The sequence below is a fragment of the Sus scrofa genome, chromosome 10 (assembly GCF_000003025.6).
Source record: "Sus scrofa isolate TJ Tabasco breed Duroc chromosome 10, Sscrofa11.1, whole genome shotgun sequence".
Taxonomy (NCBI): Eukaryota; Metazoa; Chordata; class Mammalia; order Artiodactyla; family Suidae; genus Sus; species Sus scrofa.
The window spans coordinates 15,288,945-15,308,178 of record NC_010452.4 but is presented as its reverse complement, the minus strand read 5'-3'; the positions used below and the strand labels follow the sequence as shown (position 1 = coordinate 15,308,178).

Sequence of the window (19,234 nt, the reverse complement as noted above, 5' to 3'; positions counted from 1 at the left end):
ATCTGAGCTGCAGTCCCAATCTCTGCTGCAACTGCTCAGTGCCAGTTTCTTAACCCACTGTGCTGGGCCTGGGATCGAACATCTGTCCCAAAACTCCCAAGACCACACTGATCCCATTGTACCACAGTGGGAGCTCCCAAATGGTTCTTATAGTGTTCAAATGAAGTTTGCTTTTTATTTTTATTTTTTATTTTTTTATTTTTTGCCATTTCTTGGGCCACTCCCACAGCACATGGAGGTTCGCAGGCTAGGGGTTAAATCGGAGCTGTAGCCGCCAGCCTATGCCACAGCAACACAGGATCCGAGCCACGTCTGCAACCTACACTACAGCTCATGGCAGCGCCAGATCCTTAACCCACTGAGCAAGGGCAGGGATCGAACCCGAACCTCATGGTTCCTAGTTGGATTCGTTAACCACTGAGCCAAGATGGGAACTCCTGAAGTTTGCTTTTTAAATGAATTTAAGTTGAATATGTGTCCATTTGAAGAATTCATTCCTCCTTACAGCAAAGTATGCTTAAGGATCATGTTTAAAAACATGTTCCCTGAGAAGTTTTCTACCTGTATAGAATCCAGTAGTATAGAAAAGAAAAGGAATAGTGCTATGAGCTACTGCATGAGGTAAAATGAGATAGGATGTATTGTTTGATGAGAGCTTCAGTAGTGTATCTTAATTATGGAATTTCATCCCAAAAAACTGAACTAAAACTACCGTAAGATTCAGCAAATCCATTGCTGGGCCTTCTGATGAAAACGAACTTCCTAATTTGAAAAGATAGGACCAGCTCTGTCCACTGAAGTATTCTTTAGACCTTTTCTCTCACAAAACTTCTTTTCACAACAGCACATGATAATGTGTAGACCAGCCAGGATATGGCAGCAGCCTGTGTCCACTGAGAGATGAGTCAAGAAGATGTGGTGTCCCTGTGCAGTGCAGTGGTATTCGGCCAGAAAAGAGAGTGGCCTCTTGCCATTGGCTACACCTTGGGTAAGCTTAGAAAGTATTATGCTGAAGGCCACAGTCAGACAAGTCAGGGCAGATACTGTGTGATGTCCCTGATTTGTGCAGTCTAATACCCAGAACCAATGAACAAATACACGAAAGAGTGACAGACTCATAGATACAGGGAGGAAAAGAGGACACCATCTCCCTTGTTGTCCTGCTGAAAAGTGATGCATTCGGTTTCTCAGTTTTAGATATTTGGGGTGAATCAGCCATGGCAGAGTTGTCTCTCACAGCCTCCCATACCTTACACCCTCCCTGCTTGGCTTGAAATATTGCAATGCTCTCAGTTTTCTCCTGGAATTGTCTCATGTTCCATGTGGGCTGGTGCTCACTTTGCTTTCGAGCCAGATTTCATGACACTATCCCAGGAACTGGTGTGATGAGGGGTTGAATTTTGAGAAGAATACATTTAATCCTAGAGCTTTGAGTTACCTAAAGTTTGTTGCTTAGACAATCATGAGATATCTGTTTTAAGACACCCCTCTGTTGAAAGTAGGGTGAGTCTTTGTTTCCTAACTGTTCAGGCATAGAAAGTTTTGTACGTATACAATGACAGGGACACTGTTAGTGAAGAACCAATGGGAAGATAATCAAGTGTACAGATTGTTGCATCCAGAGAAAAATTCTATATACGGTCAATGAGTGAAGAATTTTACAATTTGATGAGCATATGCTTAGCGTGTGGCCTTTTACAATTTAATTTCTATAACTACTCTCTTTCTTCTGGACAAATGTTACCTATGGAATGTAAAAATGACTGGTGCCTCAACTACTAGAAATGAGTGGAAATGGTATTTCCATCAAAAAATGGGAGCCCTTTTAAATCTGAATATGTTAGGTTTTTTGCCTTTTCCCTAAATGTTGAATACCCATTATATTTGGGGAGGTCTTTTTCTCTCAAATAATGTCTTTTCAAAACAGAATAATACTGCTTGACTTCAGGATGCAGTTTTGAAGTACAGTGTTGACCCTGTCCAGGGAAACAGCCACTCGGCTATATAGAGCAGGTGGGCCCAGAGGGGCAGAGTTGCCTTCCTTCTGAAAGTTCCAGGCCTTGACCAGTTGCCACGGCAATGGAATGATGCCCACAGAGCCTTGTGAGCCAACTGCCAGTCTGAGAGTAGAGAGGAGAGCGTTGGGCCACAGCTGGGAGGCTCTCCCCTGCACTGCTCAAGTAATTGACGATGGGCAACCTGAGTTGTTGTTCGGGAGGTATGTTGATACTGATCTAAAGGCTGTTCCCTCAGATGGGTGGTTAATTTTGACTGAACATATTATCTCTGTCTTTATCTTCATTGTCACCAGTCTCATCAGTCTCTCGAGCCATAAGTCTGTTATATAGGCTTGCTGTATGACTAAGGCATACCTTAATGCTCCGAGTGCGCCGACTGCCTCACGTATTTTCCTAAATTTGAGAAAAGACTCATGTCTCATGGCAGTTTGAAACACGTTCTCCCAGAGCACAGAGACTGCAAACATGCTCCTCTGCCTTTTTTGAAGCATGAGGCCCTCACTGTCAGCCCTGCAGTGGACATTCAGAAGGGGGACATTACAGCTCCACTCTTCTGAACGTACATGGCAATATCTGAACCCACCTGCTAGCAGTCCAAAGGCAGAGGAATTTCAATGGAGAAAGAAACGGGGATTTTTCAGGTTGGATTTCCAGGGGTGGATGAGGACCATCCCACTGGCTCTTTGGGTGCTAGCTGGTAGTGTGGTGCCAGGGGCCAGTGCCAGCAGGTTAGTGGGGTGAACATTGGGTAAGGAAGGGAAGGAGGGTCTCTCTGATGATCCTCAGAGAGACCCGGGGTGGGGTCTTCAAGCTGAGGTCTGGAGGGGGTCTTTCTAGGAGGAGCGGGGACTCTGCCCCTGCCGCTCTCAGGTCTAGAGAAGGATGAGGAGTGTCCAGAGTATAGACTGGGTTTGGGCGATAGAAGACTTGTACTCTGGCCCCTTGTCAGCCAGGCCTTGGTCAAGGTTGCTCAGACTGGTGCTCTGATGCAAAGTCAGCGAGACATGGAGAGTCACAGACTTCCTTTCCTAACCACCCCCCCGCCCCCGTCCAGCACCATCCAGATGGCCACCTCCCCAGCGAATCCACAAGCCCTGATCGTCCAGGTGTGGTCTGCTGCAGGAAAGCTGATTCTTGCTGGAGCCCTCCTGTGAACTTGGTTGAAGATGTTTTGATCTCTGAGTGAGATTGGGGATGCAAGCAGACTGCTGTTCACAGGAGGTGGTCAGCTGGTCACCATGAAGGGCTGACAATGGGAAGATTGGGGGAGGATGGGGCGAGTTGGAGTTTCTCTAGTCCTCCAGAGGAGCTCTTTTTGGACGAACATTTGTATTTTGGATTGGGGGTCGGAAGATAGAGGCGAAATGTTGGGTAAAGAATTGGCCTGCTCTCCTGACTCCGATATGTTCTCCAGGATCACCCCAGGACATCTTGGGGCAGCAGGATTTGACAGAGAGAGAGAGTGAGAGAGTAAGGGGAGTCCTGGATTCAAGCACGCGTCCAGGGCATGATCTCAGCGCCGAGCAGGTCTCAGTGGTTCAGGGGGATCTGTGACCTGAGGGAACCAACTGCACTCTTGTCCCAGATCCGTCACGCATGACTGGCTTGACTCTTGAGAAGTTGCTCTAAGTTTCAGTGGTGTCCGCTGGAAGATAGGGGTTGCCGAGCCCCTGTTTTGCACCCTCTTCCTCTAAAGCAGCATGATATACGGATTAGGGAAAATGACAGTAGACATTCTCCCTGAGCCGTAAAGCCTCCTTCCCATGGAAAGGCCTTCGCCTGTTTTGTTCTTCGTCACTCCTTAATTATTGTCAGTATCCAGTCTATTTAGAACGTGGGTCTTTTTCTCTCACCTGTCTTGTTTTCTCAAGCAGAGAGTAATACCGTGTGGTTCTGGGATGCAGTTTTTGAGAGAACATGTTGACCCTGAACTGCCATCCCTGTCCGTAGAAATACACACTAGTCTAGACAGAGCAGGTGGGCCCAGAGGGGGCAGAGTTGCCTTCCCTCTGAAAGTTCCAGGCCTTGACCTGTTGCCACGGCAATGGGATGATGCCCACGGAGCCCTGCGGTCCAACTGCCAGTCTGAGAGTGAAGAGGTGCATGTTGGGCCACAACTGGGAGGCTGTCCCCTTCACCCCTCGAGTGCTGGATGATGGGCAACCTGAATTGTTGTTGGGAAGGAATGTTGATACTGATCTAAAGGCTGTTCCATCGAATGGCGTAGTTTACCCTGAGTGAAAATGTTCTCTGATTTTTTTGTTTTCCTTTCTACCACTTCAGTTTGTGTACAGAGATATAAATGTCGTATACAGCCATTTTGTATTACTCTTAAGAGTTTTAATTATTTCTTTCTGGTTGGGCGCCTCAAATAGTTTCCTAATTTATGAATATACTCCTGCCTATTTCCAATGTACAGACCTTCTCCCATAACACTAACCCTGGTAATACCCTACTCTGCGTTTATGCAATGCAGGGGGACCCTGGTTCTATCCTTCAATGCACCTGATGGCAATGGGCATTTATAGCTCCACTCTTCTGAATGCACATATCAACTTCTGAAGCCAAATAATTGCACTTTAAATGTAGAAATTGTTTACCAGGAACGAAACTGGGATTTTCAAGTAGGATTTCCATGGGTCGATGACGATAAGCTCACCAGGTAGTCGGCTATTAGCTGGTAGTGTGCTGAGAAGAGACAGTGCCAGTAGGTTTGTTGGGGTGAACATTTGGTAACTGAGGGAAGGAGGGTCTGACTGGGGATCCGTAGAGGGAGACGTAGGGTCGGGTCTTCAAGCTGAGGGTCTCTAAAGGTCCCTTTAAGAGGATAGAAGACTCTATCCCTGCCACTGCAGGGTCTGAAGAAGGATGAGGAGTTTCCAGGGGACAGATTGGGTTTGGGTGAAGAACGACTTAAGCTCCTGCTCATTCTCAGCCAGACCTTGGTCCGGGCTGCAGAAGAGGAGCTCAGACTCCTATTGCTGTACAGCAGCAGGGGTACAACATTGTTAATCAACAGTATTTTCATCACAACAATTTTTTAAAGAAAATTGTGTAAGTAAGACATTGACAGTCAGAGGCTTTAATTTACTAAACAGTCAAAGCACTGGCCCAGATGGTCTCCTCCCCAGTGGATTCCCAGGATCCTCTTATCCAGGCATGATCAGCTGAGGGAAGCTCATTCTTGGCAGAGCCCTCATGTGGCATCCGGGTGGGACTGTTCTGAACTCTGAGCCATCTTGGAGGCGAAACAGACCCCTAGTCGCTGGAGGTTGTCAGCTGGTTGTTGTGAAAGTAGTGTGATGCAGCGGATGATGTGAATCATTGGGGAAGGATGCCTGGGTTGGAGCCTCCGCGGAGCCAGGACAAAGCCCCGGTCCTTCAGAGGGGCTTTGTTTGGAGGAAAATATTGGTTTCAGATCAGGGATTAGAGCATGGAGACAAAGGGCTAGACAAGGATTTAGACTGATGTCTTGGTTCAGCATCTCCAGCAGGGAAGGCATCAGAGCTCGCCCACTAAAACCTCAGGATGGGGGGACTTGTGGGAGTGAGTGAGGAAAGCTCTTGCTTCAAGGGTCCAGGGTATGGTCTTGGCCCTGAGCAGGTATCTGGCCTTCAGGGTTCAGGAATTTCTATCCTCTTGGAACCAACTACATGCTTGGCCCAGACCCATCAACCAGCATTGCCCTGATTCTTGGCAAGTTAGTCCAAAATTCAATGCCTTCTACTGTCAAATCTGGCTTACACCCTCTGGGTTGCACCCCCTTCACGTGCAACTGGGCCAACTTGGGGATGAGAGAAGATGAGGATAGCTACTCTACAAGAGCAGTAAAGCATCCTTCCCATGATGCTCTTCCATCCTCTCTTGCTGTGGAGCTATTCAAACTCCCTCTTTGGATCCAAGCAGCACCAAGACTCAAGCTTATGCAGTTAGGCATTCAATGAAACCAATCCCAAGCATTAACAAGAGATCAGTGGAGAAACCAAATGCAGTATGTACCCACACAATAATAAAATTCTACCAGAAAAAAAAATTGTAAATATGTTGCAACATGGATGATCCCAAATGAAACACTGTTTTAACAATAGTGAAACCAACCAGACACAGAAAACATACTGTGCAATTCAACATATAGGCAGTAACTTCAGGGCTCTACATCTCTGTAGATTGTGGGAGATGGAAAGTAGAGATGGCTAAGACCTGGCAGCAGGGCTGAAGGGGGAGTCAGTCATTCCTGCATGGGTGCAGAGGTCCTATGAGTTATGAGGAGAAAGGTTGTTACGGACAGTGGTGCAAAGTACGTAGCATCGGGAAGGCCTGCTCTCCCTCCCCCTGCCTGAGTCTCCTATTGCCAAAGTATTCCAAAGAGAAGCATTACGTATCTAAGAAGAGAAAAGAGGTGAAGCATTGCGGAGGATGGAGCGTGAACACAGGAGCACCCTGTGGAAAGAGTAGGGAAGCTGAAATGATCTCCTGCCATTTCAGCAGATGGAGGAATGTGGCCGGAGGTGAAAATGGGCAGGAGGACTCGGGAGGCTCTCTCGTGGCAGCAGAGCCGGCATGCTCGTGTTGGCCATTTCTCAGCTGGGGAATGTGCCACGGAGAGGTTCCCTTTAGCAAGAGAGGCAGAGGCTCCCTTTCTCAGGTCTTTCAGGGTGCTGTCTGCCTTCCTCCGAAACGTTTACCCAGGAGGATGGGCCAGGAGGAGCTCCGTCCGTGCTTCATCCCCCTGCCCCCCCTCGACTCCCAGCCCATGTCCGGTCAGGTGAGGCACCCAGAGTACCTCATGAGCAGCACCACCGCCTTGCTGACAGTGCCTGTGTGTCCCCCTAGCAACCCCCGACGATGTTGTGGAGGCCGGTGGGAGTGAGAAGACCAAGGAGGAGGCCCTGGCTGGGGAAACTGAGGAGGAGATGGGGCTGGGGACTGTGAAGGCGGAGGAGGAGGAGGAAAAGGAGGAAGCTGCAGCCATAGACAAGGCGGAGGAGGAGGCGGGCCCGGCCCATGAAAATGACAAGGAGGAGTCGCCAGCCAGCGACCGGGCTGAGCAGGAAGACAAGCCTGCCCCCAAGGTAAGCTCACCTTTCTTGATGTGAGATTTGAAAAGTTGCCTTTTTTCTTTTTTGATATCCCTATCTCAGAAATGGAAATCTGAGAAAGTCCGTTATAGAGGGTATATGCAGATTCCTCTGCGGAGGAATGTTGAGTCAAAGTTTGGTACCAACCAATAACTCCTTCCAAGGGGCACTGGCCAAAGTGACCACATCAGTTCCCAAGTGTACGGCAGGGAGCATTTTTCTTTGAAGAAGCCTGAATGTTGTTTTGTTTTGTTTTGTTTTGTTTGTCTTTTTGCCTTTTCTAGGGCCACTCCCGTGGCATATGGAGTTTCCCAGGCCAGGGGTCTCGTCGGTGCTGTAGACACCGGCCTACGCCAGAGACGCAGCAGCGTGGGATCCGAGCCATGTCGGCAGCCTACACCACCAATGCCGGATCCTTAACCTACTGAGCAAGGCCAGGGATGGAAACCGCAACCGCATGGTTCCTGGTGGGATTGGTTAACCACTGTGCCACGACGGGAACTCCAAAAAAGCCTCAATGTTTTTTAAATGAACACGGCCTTGGGAGATCTTCCATGAGAAGCTGGCGCCTTTGCAAAGGTGTCTTCGCTGTCTTCTCTTGGGGAAACTGACTCAACTCTGCCTTCTGTCTGCGTGCCTGCGGTCCCCAACAGCAGGAAGACCTGTGGCCGCAGTGCAGAGGATGCTGTGACGCTCACAGTGTTTTCTTTTCTCTCATCACAGGTGGACGGGACGGACGATGAAAGCTGTGAGTATTCTGGAACCCTGCTCTGCTGAGGAGAAGTCCAGGTGTTGAGGAAGGGAGGGGGGCTTTCCTGCTCCTTTGGTTGCAGAGACACCCTGATTCTGGGTTCCTCCTGGGAATGAGGGTGAAGGATGGGGTGAAAGAGACAGACTTCCCACTGAAGGGCCACCCCAGGTTCTAGGGTCCCTGGACAAAAGGAGGCTCTTTGTATGGTGTGGGTAGGTGTCCAGGACCATTGGGCGGGGTGTGTGTGTGTGGGGGGGGGCTGTTGGTGTGATTGGGAATCAGTGTGAGTGGGTGTGTTTTGTGGGGAGCCGTTTGTGGCTTAGCACCACATAGCTGTCCAGTTTCTAATTGAAGAGTCTCATGATGACCGCAGGCTAACTGTCCATTCCCTCGTTCTGCCCGCACCGGCTGGGAGCAAGGTTTTGGGGGAAAGGCATTCCTTCCTTCCTCCGTTGGTCTTTCTTTTCCTTTTTGCTTCCCTCTCTGCCTTGTGTGGACTTTCATACCGTTGTTTCAAACATGTGCCAGGGACTCGAGCCTCTTCAGGTTGTGAGTGTCCGGAGGAGTGTTGTGAACGCTGTGCTCCACCCGCACCTCCTGCCCACTCTGGGCAGCCACCCTTCCAGCCTCTGCTCAGGAGTGGTCTGTCAGACACTTGATGCGCATGACATCAGAGAGTCTTTGTCCTTCTGTGTCTGTCTTGCTTCGCTTGAAATGATGTCCTCCAGTGAGTTCCTGTCGAGGCTCAGTGGTCATGAACCCGACTGGTATCTCTGAGGACGCGGGTTCGACCCTTGGCCTTGCTCAGTGGGGGAAGAATCCAGCGTTGCGGTGAGCTGTGGCAGAGGTCCCAGGCGTGCGCGCAGCTGGTTTCCAGCTTTGCTGCGGCTGGGGTGTCAGCCGGTGGCTACAGCTCTGATTTGCCGCCTCGCCTGGGAATTTCCATATGCCGCGGGGGCAGCCCTCAAACCCCGAAACGAATCGATCAGTAATGTCCTCCAGTTCTCTGTGCATTGCTGCAATGGGTAGGGTTTCCACCTTCTGTGGAAACGGAACGCCTTTCTGTTGTCTGTATCCACCCCGTCGTCTTTCTCAGTGTGTGCGCCCGTGGACACTGAGGCTCTGTTTCTGTTGGGCTCTTGTGTATGGCGCTGCCGTGATCCTGGGGTGGCAGGTCTCTTTACCCGACACCGATGGTTCTTCCTTTAGATGGTCCACGCAGCGGTGGGATTGCAGGGTCCCGTGATAGGCCTATGGGCAGCTTTCCTGAGGACCTGCCATCGTGTGTCCCGTCCTGGCTGGGCCAGCTGACCTTCCCTCCTACAGGGTACAGAAGTCCCAGGTAGTCACATCTTCCCAAACACCTGTTCACGCTTGAAAACACTCCGCGTCCTGACAGGTGGGAGGTGATACCTCATTGTGCCTTTGCTTTGCCTTTCCGTTGTGGCAGGTGACTTTGGGAAACATTCCCTGTGTGTGCGGCTCTCTGTTGTCGTCTTGGACGGAGGGTCTCTCCCAGGCTTCTGCTCATCTACAACTGAGTTATTTGCGTTTTGATTCAGTTGACTTGTCGTTGTTTCCCATAGATTCTGGACATGAGCCCTTGTTCCAAATGTAAGGTTTGCAGATAGTGTCTTCTGCGGGTTGTCTTTCCATTCAGTGGCTCGTTAGACCCTGTCCTTTCTGTTTGTCTCTGTGTTCATTGAGGTGCCGTGTTGTTTCATTTTCTGCTGTGTAGCAACATTCCCCAGGCTGTGTGTGCATAAACACAGGTTCCTGTTTGACTGTTATCGTCCGTCCCGGTCGATTTCAGGAGATCGGATCTAGTTCCCCGTGCGCTGCAACAGGAGGACCTCGTCGTCTCTCCATTCTCAATGCCGTAGTTGGCATCGACTCCCCCAAACTCCCAGTCCATCGCCCTCACAACCACAAGTCTATTCTCTGTGTCCGTGGGTTTTGTGGACAGGTTCCTTTGTGCCATGGTTTAGATTCCACATCTAAGTGAAATCAGGTGGTATCCGTCTATCTCTTTCTCACGTCCTTCGCTTTGTATGAGAATCTCTCGATCCATCCCTATTGTTTTGAAGGGCATTGGTTTCTTCTTTGATTTTCTGGCTGAGTCGTGAATTCCATCGTATATGTGGACCACATCGTCGGATCCATTCGTCTGTCTGGGGACATGAGGTGGCTTCCCTGTCTTGGCTGTTGTGAGTAGTGCCGCCATAAACACACAGGGGCATATAGTCTTTTGCCTGGATACGTTTGTCCTGATATTTTCCAGGGCGCTCGCTCGACTTGCTGGGTGCCATGCTGTGCTATGTTCAGTTTTCGGAGGCCCCTCCGTGGTGTCTTCCGTAGTGGTTGTACCAGTGTACATTTGCACCGGCAGTGCTGGGGGGACGCCTTTTCTCCACCCGTGTCTGCGACCGACACCAGAGCTCGCGGCAGCGCTGGATCCTTAACCCCCTCAGCGAGGCCAGGGATCAACCCCGCAAGCTCGTGGTTCCTAGTCGGATTCGTTTCCGCTGTGCCCCGACGGGACCTCCTGGGTCGTTTCGTTGTTGCTGCGGTGAGGTGTATGAGTTTTCTTTATGTATGTTTTGGAGAGGAACCTCACGGGCAGTGGTACCTTTCTCCTCAGTGTTTCTGTAGAGCTGCTTGCAGTCCACAGTGTGGCAGCCACTGGCCAGAGGGAGCCATTTATGTTTGATTGAATTCAATCCGTAGTTAGGTCTGCCTCTTGCAGTGAACACAACAAAGCAGCCAGTGGTTCACTCACACACGCCACCACGCAAGTGTGTCCATGCAGCTTGAATTTCAACCTGGAGCTGAGACCTCCAGATGGACTCCTAGAAGGGTGACGTGTAAAGCTGCATCCCTCAGCAGCCCACGATCTTGGCAGGTTTGCCACTGTGACCAATGTTTTATTGAAGCTTCTGAGGCCGTAGAGCACAGGGAAGTTCCGAGCACACAGAGGACAAGCCAGGGCGGTGCTGTGTGGCCCAAAACAACCTTAAGGAGACATGAGTGGGGGACGGTTTCTGACACCTTGATTCCTCATGTCTGTGTTTCTGCAGTGTGGAGCATTGTGAGTCTGTGTGGCAGCAACCACGAAGAAAGTGATACAGGTAAGAATAGCTCTCAGGTAGGGGCCAGTGGGAGAGGGTTCGCGGGACACTTGGGTTATGCCTGCTGCTTGGAGGGTGGGGCGGTGAGTCTGCAATTGAAAAACAGAAAGAAATTGGTGTAAAGATGTTCGTCGCCTATTTTCCTAAGGAGGGGGAGCAGGTATGAGATGCCCGAATGTTGGCATCTGTGCTCGCATTGTGTTGAAGGGTCTCAGTCCTGGAGCAGAGGGACGGTCTGGGCACCTGGAGGAAAAACCAGGGTGATGCTCTGTGACCTGCTATCACCTTGGGGAAGCGGGGGAAACGGGAGGGCCACTCCTTCTAACTCCTCGATTCCCCGCGGTGTGTTTCTACAGACTTGGTGGCGGAGAGCACCGACTGCCGCCAGGATGAGGAGGCTGCAGGTAGGGAAGAGCACACAGCTGGGATCCAGGGGGAGAGGGTTCCTGGGAGCAGCTGGGTTCCACCTGCTGCGGGAGAGGGAGGAAGGGGGGGGATAGGACTTGGCAGGTGGGTGGGTGGGTGGCCTAATGAGTGGAACCCTGATGTGGTGTTTTCCCCTCCGAAATTGATAACACGAAGAAGACTTGTGTCCCTGGTCTTTGTCGTGCTGTGTTTGGATTCCTGTCTCCTTCCTTTGAGAGGGAGAATCGATTTTCCCTCCCAAAGCTGCTCCTTCCAGCTCTTGTCTCTGGCCATTGTGCCAGCTTGCTTTGTGGGTCGCACCCTGAGGGTCCTGTGCCCAAGAGCTGTTGACTTAGTTTCCTTTGTTGCCCTTGAGGGACCTGATGTGGTGGGACGCAACCCTCTCCTAGGGCCTTGACCCTGGAGACCAAGTTCGTCTGGTGAGTGTGAGGTGGTGGGTGAGAAGGCGCTGTCTCCCTCTGGATGTTCAGGATTTCTGGCCTCCCTGTCCTGTTGTGTCCTCACGGTGTGTCCTTGGGGAATGGGCGTTCCCAACGTCGAATGCGCAGAACAGGGAACCGAGGCACAGAGACATCTATGTCCCCTTCCCCGGCACGTGTTTCTTCTGCAGGGGATGTGAGGAGTTCCCTAGTGTCCTGGAGGTTAAGGGTCCAGTCTTTGATCCCTCCTGTGGTGCAGATTCAAGCCCTGGACTGGGAACTTCTGCATGCCCTGGGAGTGGCGAAAAGCAATCAATGACCATTGTGCATGGTCATTATCCAGGTTGTCTCAGCTGCCAAGAGGCATTTTCACACAAAACCAGTGTGGGGATGTAACGGTTTGAAGTGCACGCCAAAGAGCAAGATCTTTCTAAGTAAAACTTGGATGCTGAAGGCTCTGTTGGGCAGCTGGGGATTATGGGCATTGAGGGCTTGGCCTGGGAGTCAACTGTTAGTCATTTCCCTGTGGTCTTCTGCAATCAGTATATCACTCGTTCTCTCTGTTGTCATGTATTTTCCAGAATCTTGCTTTGGGAGGAAAGGATCTTGCTGCAGGAGTCTGAGGATATGTTTGTCCTCTGCGAGCTTGGCTAGAATAATTCCCCGGTGGCCACACAACAGGGTGCACCTTGCCACTGAGCCAGACAAAGATACTGTGGAACCTGACTCAGTACATTCAGGCATGAACAATGATTCTAGTTCATTCAATGTTCCAAATTTCAGAACAAACTCTACCCATGCTGCTGCATGATGCAAATTCAAATGAGTTAACTCGGAGTTCCCATCAAGGCGCAGTGGTTAACGAATCCGACTAGGAACCATGAGGTTGCGAGTTCAATCTCTGGCCTTGCTCGGTGGGTTAAGGATCCGGGGTTGCCGTGAGCTGTGGTGTAAGTCGCAGATGCGGTTCGGATCCTGAGTTGCAGCGGCCGTGGCGTAGGCCAGCAGCTACAACTCTGATTAGACCCCTATCCTGGGAACCTCCATATGCCAGGGGAAGCGGGCCTAGAAAAGGCAAAATGACCAAAAACCAACTAACCAAACAAAAACCAAATTGAATAACTCGGTAATTTCACAACCATGGAAATAAGGATTCATTTAAACTCAACATTTGGTTCCTGGTTAATAGCAAAGATGACCTCACTCATGTTCTTTGCTGCTATTTGACGTTTCTAGTTGTACTAGATCCCTCCATGGGACCACATTTCCTAATTTGAAAACAATACTAGACGTGATTTAGAACAAGATCATAATATTAACAAGACATGGTGAGCAGATATTAGGGAAAGCTCCCCTAACCCATTCCTCCAGTTTCCACCATTGACAACGTCCAGCACTGAATGGGGAACGTGTGGTACACTGAGCGGCAAAAGGTTCATATAATTTTAATTAATGAAAAGTTCCCCGTTTACATTCAGATTCATTTTTTGTGTTGTGACCTTAGTTGAGGTTGGACACACGCACAATATTAGGAGTCCCCAGGATGTTACTATAGAGAACGTGTACATTCCCATTTGTAGCAGCGGGTTATTCCCGACAGCCAAAAGGTGAAACCAATCCCAAGGGACAAGAAGAGATCAGGGGAGAGATCAAATGCGATATGTACCCAGAAGAGAACAGTGTTGTACCAGAAACAAAATTAAACTATTAAATAGGGTATCACATGGAAGATCCAAAATAAAACACTGTTTAACATAAGTGAGGAGCTCCCATCGTGATGCGGCAGAAGTGAATCCAACTAGGAAGCATGAGATTGTGGATTCGATCCCTGGCCTCGCTCAGTGGAGTAAGGATCCGGTGATGCCGGGACCTGTGCTGTAGATCGCAGATGTGCCTGGGATCCTGCCTTGCTGTGGCTCTGGCATGCGGCGGCAGCTACAGCTCCGATGAGACCCCTAGCCTGGGAACCTCCATATGCCATGGGTGTGGCCCTATAAAGCAAAAAGTATTAAAAAAAAAAATAGTTCAATCAGGCAGACACAGAAAAGAAATACTGTGCAGTTCAACATATAGGCGGTAACGAGACTAGGCAGAAAAAAAGTAGAGATGGCTAAGCCCTGGCAGCAGGGCTGAAGGGGGAGTCATTTCTGCATGGGTGCAGAGGTCCTATGAGTTATGAGGAGAAAGGTTGTTACGGACAGTGGTGCAAAGTATGTAGCATCGGGCAGGTCTGCTCTCCCCCTGCCTGAGTCTCCTATTGCCAAAGTATTCCAAAGAGAAGCATTACGTATCTAAGAAGAGAAAAGAGGTGAAGCATTGCGGAGGATGGAGCGTGAACACAGGAGCACCCTGTGGGAAGAGTAGGGAAGCTGAAATGATCTCCTGCCATTTCAGCAGATGGAGGAATGTGGCCGGAGGTGAAAATGGGCAGGAGGACTCGGGAGGCTCTCTCGTGGCAGCAGAGCCGGCATGCTCGTGTTGGCCATTTCTCAGCTGGGGAATGTGCCACGGAGAGGTTCCCTTTAGCAAGAGAGGCAGAGGCTCCCTTTCTCAGGTCTTTCAGGGTGCTGTCTGCCTTCCTCCGAAACGTTTACCCAGGAGGATGGGCCAGGAGGAGCTCCGTCCGTGCTTCATCCCCCTGCCCCCCCCTCGACTCCCAGCCCATGTCCGGTCAGGTGAGGCGCCCAGAGTACCTCGTGAGCAGCACCACCGCCTTGCTGACAGTGCCTGTGTGTCCCCCTAGCAACCCCCGACGATGTTGTGGAGGCCGGTGGGAGTGAGAAGACCAAGGAGGAGGCCCTGGCTGGGGAAACTGAGGAGGAGATGGGGCTGGGGACTGTGAAGGCGGAGGAGGAGGAGGAAAAGGAGGAAGCTGCAGCCATAGACAAGGCGGAGGAGGAGGCGGGCCCGGCCCATGAAAATGACAAGGAGGAGTCGCCAGCCAGCGACCGGGCTGAGCAGGAAGACAAGCCTGCCCCCAAGGTAAGCTCACCTTTCTTGATGTGAGATTTGAAAAGTTGCCTTTTTTCTTTTTTGATATCCCTATCTCAGAAATGGAAATCTGAGAAAGTCCGTTATAGAGGGTATGTGCAGATTCCTCTGCGGAGGAATGTTGAGTCAAAGTTTGGTACCAACCAATAACTCCTTCCAAGGGGCACTGGCCAAAGTGACCGCATCAGTTCCCAAGTGTACGGCAGGGAGCATTTTTCTTTGAAGAAGCCTGAATGTTGTTTTGTTTTGTTTTGTTTTGTTTGTCTTTTTGCCTTTTCTAGGGCCACTCCCGTGGCATATGGAGTTTCCCAGGCCAGGGGTCTCGTCGGTGCTGTAGACACCGGCCTACGCCAGAGACGCAGCAGCGTGGGATCCGAGCCATGTCGGCAGCCTACACCACAGCTCATGCAATGCCGGATCCTTAACCTACTGAGCAAGGCCAGGGATGGAAACCGCAACCGCATGGTTCCTGGTGGGATTGGTTAACCACTGTGCCACGACGGGAACTCCAAAAAAGCCTCAATGTTTTTTAAATGAACACGGCCTTGGGAGATCTTCCATGAGAAGCTGGCGCCTTTGCAAAGGTGTCTTCGCTGTCTTCTCTTGGGGAAACTGACTCAACTCTGCCTTCTGTCTGCGTGCCTGCGGTCCCCAACAGCAGGAAGACCTGTGGCCGCAGTGCAGAGGATGCTGTGACGCTCACAGTGTTTTCTTTTCTCTCATCACAGGTGGACGGGACGGACGATGAAAGCTGTGAGTATTCTGGAACCCTGCTCTGCTGAGGAGAAGTCCAGGTGTTGAGGAAGGGAGGGGGGCTTTCCTGCTCCTTTGGTTGCAGAGACACCCTGATTCTGGGTTCCTCCTGGGAATGAGGGTGAAGGATGGGGTGAAAGAGACAGACTTCCCACTGAAGGGCCACCCCAGGTTCTAGGGTCCCTGGACAAAAGGAGGCTCTTTGTATGGTGTGGGTAGGTGTCCAGGACCATTGGGCGGGGGGTGTGTGTGTCGGGGGGGGGGCTGTTGGTGTGATTGGGAATCAGTGTGAGTGGGTGTGTTTTGTGGGGAGCCGTTTGTGGCTTAGCACCACATAGCTGTCCAGTTTCTAATTGAAGAGTCTCATGATGCCCGCAGGCTAACTGTCCATTCCCTCGTTCTGCCCGCACCGGCTGGGAGCAAGGTTTTGGGGGAAAGGCATTCCTTCCTTCCTCCGTTGGTCTTTCTTTTCCTTTTTGCTTCCCTCTCTGCCTTGTGTGGACTTTCATACCGTTGTTTCAAACATGTGCCAGGGACTCGAGCCTCTTCAGGTTGTGAGTGTCCGGAGGAGTGTTGTGAACGCTGTGCTCCACCCGCACCTCCTGCCCACTCTGGGCAGCCACCCTTCCAGCCTCTGCTCAGGAGTGGTCTGTCAGACACTTGATGCGCATGACATCAGAGAGTCTTTGTCCTTCTGTGTCTGTCTTGCTTCGCTTGAAATGATGTCCTCCAGCGAGTTCCTGTCGAGGCTCAGTGGTCATGAACCCGACTGGTATCTCTGAGGACGCGGGTTCGACCCTTGGCCTTGCTCAGTGGGGGAAGAATCCAGCGTTGCGGTGAGCTGTGGCAGAGGTCCCAGGCGTGCGCGCAGCTGGTTTCCAGCTTTGCTGCGGCTGGGGTGTCAGCCGGTGGCTACAGCTCTGATTTGCCGCCTCGCCTGGGAATTTCCATATGCCGCGGGGGCAGCCCTCAAACCCCGAAATGAATCGATCAGTAATGTCCTCCAGTTCTCTGTGCATTGCTGCAATGGGTAGGGTTTCCACCTTCTGTGGAAACGGAACGCCTTTCTGTTGTCTGTATCCACCCCGTCGTCTTTCTCAGTGTGTGCGCCCGTGGACACTGAGGCTCTGTTTCTGTTGGGCTCTTGTGTATGGCGCTGCCGTGATCCTGGGGTGGCAGGTCTCTTTACCCGACACCGATGGTTCTTCCTTTAGATGGTCCACGCAGCGGTGGGATTGCAGGGTCCCGTGATAGGCCTATGGCAGCTTTCCTGAGGACCTGCCATCGTGTGTCCCGTCCTGGCTGGGCCAGCTGACCTTCCCTCCTACAGGGTACAGAAGTCCCAGGTAGTCACATCTTCCCAAACACCTGTTCACGCTTGAAAACACTCCGCGTCCTGACAGGTGGGAGGTGATACCTCATTGTGCCTTTGCTTTGCCTTTCCGTTGTGGCAGGTGACTTTGGGAAACATTCCCTGTGTGTGCGGCTCTCTGTTGTCGTCTTGGACGGAGGGTCTCTCCCAGGCTTCTGCTCATCTACAACTGAGTTATTTGCGTTTTGATTCAGTTGACTTGTCGTTGTTTCCCATAGATTCTGGACATGAGCCCTTGTTCCAAATGTAAGGTTTGCAGATAGCGTCTTCTGCGGGTTGTCTTTCCATTCAGTGGCTCGTTAGACCCTGTCCTTTCTGTTGTCTCTGTGTTCATTGAGGTGCCGAGTTGTTTCATTTTCTGCTGTGTAGCAACATTCCCCAGGCGTGTGTGTGCATAAACACAGGTTCCTGTTTGACTGTTATCGTCCGTCCCGGTCGATTTCAGGAGATCGGATCTAGTTCCCCGTGCGCTGCAACAGGAGGACCTCGTCGTCTCTCCATTCTCAATGCCGTAGTTGGCATCGACTCCCCCAAACTCCCAGTCCATCGCCCTCACAACCACAAGTCTATTCTCTGTGTCCGTGGGTTTTGTGGACAGGTTCCTTTGTGCCATGGTTTAGATTCCACATCTAAGTGAGATCAGGTGGTATCCGTCTATCTCTTTCTCACGTCCTTCGCTTTGTATGAGAATCTCTCGATCCATCCCTATTGTTTTGAAGGGCATCTGGGTTTCTTCTTTGATTTTCTGGCTGAGTCGTGAATTCCATCGTATATGTGGACCACATCGTCGGATCCATTCGTCTGTCTGGGACATGAGGTGGCTTCCCTGTCTTGGCTGTTGTGAGTAGTGCCCCATAAACACACAGGGGCATATAGTCTTTTGCCTGGATACGTTTGTCCTGATATTTTCCAGGGCGCTCGCTCGACTTGCTGGGTGCCATGCTGTGCTATGTTCAGTTTTCGGAGGCCCCTCCGTGGTGTCTTCCGTAGTGGTTTGTACCAGTGTACATTTGCACCGGCAGTGCTGGGGGGACGCCTTTTCTCCACCCGTGTCTGCGACCGACACCAAGCTCGCAGGCAGCGCTGGATCCTTAACCCCCTCAGCGAGGCCAGGGATCAACCCCGCAAGCTCGTGGTTCCTAGTCGGATTCGTTTCTGCTGTGCCCCGACGGGACCTCCTGGGTCGTTTCGTTGTTGCTGCGGTGAGGTGTATGAGTTTTCTTTATGTATGTTTTGGAGAGGAACCTCACGGGCAGTGGTACCTTTCTCCTCAGTGTTTCTGTAGAGCTGCTTGCAGTCCACAGTGTGGCAGCCACTGGCCAGAGGGAGCCATTTATGTTTTGATTGAATTCAATCCGTAGTTAGGTCTGCCTCTTGCAGTGAACACAACAAAGCAGCCAGTGGTTCACTCACACACGCCACCCCGCAAGTGTGTCCATGCAGCTTGAATTTCAAACCTGGAGCTAGACCTCCAGATGGACTCCTAGAAGGGTGACGTGTAAAGCTGCATCCCTCAGCAGCCCACGATCTTGGCAGGTTTGCCACTGTGACCAATGTTTTATTGAAGCTTCTGAGGCCGTAGAGCACAGGGAAGTTCCGAGCACACAGAGGACAAGCCAGGGCGGTGCTGTGTGGCCCCAAAACAACCTTAAGGAGACATGAGTTGGGGGGCACGGTTTCTGACACCTTGATTCCTTATGTCTGTGTTCTCTGCCAGTGTGGAGCATTGTGAGTCTGTGTGGCAGCAACCACGAAGAAAGTGATACAGGTAAGAATAGCTCTCAGGTAGGGGCCAGTGGGGAGAGGTTCGCGGACTCTTGGTATGCCTGCTGCTTGGAGGGTGGCAGGTGAGTCGCTGGAAAAACAGAAAGAATTTGGTAAAGATGTTCGTCGCCTATTTTCCTAAGGAGGGGGCAGGTAGAGATGCCGAATGTTGGCATCTGTGCTCGCATTGTGTTGAAGGGTCTCAGTCCTGGAGCAGAGGACGGTCTGGGCACCTGGAGGAAAAACCAGGGTGATGCTCTGTGACCTGCTATCACCTCGGGAAGCGGGGAAACGGGAGGGCCACTCCTTCTAACTCCTCGATTCCCCGCGTGTGTTTCTACAGACTTGGTGGGAGAGCACCGACTGCCGCCAGGATGAGGAGGCTGCAGGTAGGGAAGAGCACACAGCTGGGATCCAGGGGAGAGGGTTCCTGGGAGCAGCTGGGTTCCACCTGCTGCCGGGAGAGGGAGGAAGGGGGGATAGGACTTGGCAGGTGGGTGGGTGGGTGGCCTAATGAGTGGAACCTGATGTGG

At 51.3% G+C, this 19,234-nt stretch overlaps 1 protein-coding gene across 5 annotated transcripts in view; it reads left to right on the top strand.

The window, feature by feature from the left end:
* LOC102166270 (putative surface protein SACOL0050) overlaps window positions 1-19,234 on the top strand; it is a 36,979-nt gene that overhangs the window by 9,307 nt on the left and 8,438 nt on the right. For 2 of the 5 annotated variants that reach the window (XM_021064450.1, XM_021064451.1), the window contains 9 exons: window positions 6,853-7,091; window positions 7,821-7,845; window positions 10,926-10,976; window positions 11,333-11,380; window positions 12,403-12,561; window positions 14,565-14,803; window positions 15,541-15,565; window positions 18,655-18,705; window positions 19,045-19,090. In XM_021064450.1, the coding sequence (XP_020920109.1) occupies window positions 6,933-7,091; window positions 7,821-7,845; window positions 10,926-10,976; window positions 11,333-11,380; window positions 12,403-12,561; window positions 14,565-14,803; window positions 15,541-15,565; window positions 18,655-18,705; window positions 19,045-19,079 (792 nt within the window). In that variant the 5' untranslated portion in view covers window positions 6,853-6,932 and the 3' untranslated portion in view covers window positions 19,080-19,090. Of the gene's footprint in view, window positions 1-406; window positions 989-6,852; window positions 7,092-7,820; window positions 7,846-10,925; window positions 10,977-11,332; window positions 11,381-12,402; window positions 12,562-14,564; window positions 14,804-15,540; window positions 15,566-18,654; window positions 18,706-19,044; window positions 19,091-19,234 lie in introns of those variants that run through there. The other 3 variants (XM_021064447.1, XM_021064449.1, XM_021064448.1) reach the window with 3 other exon arrangements.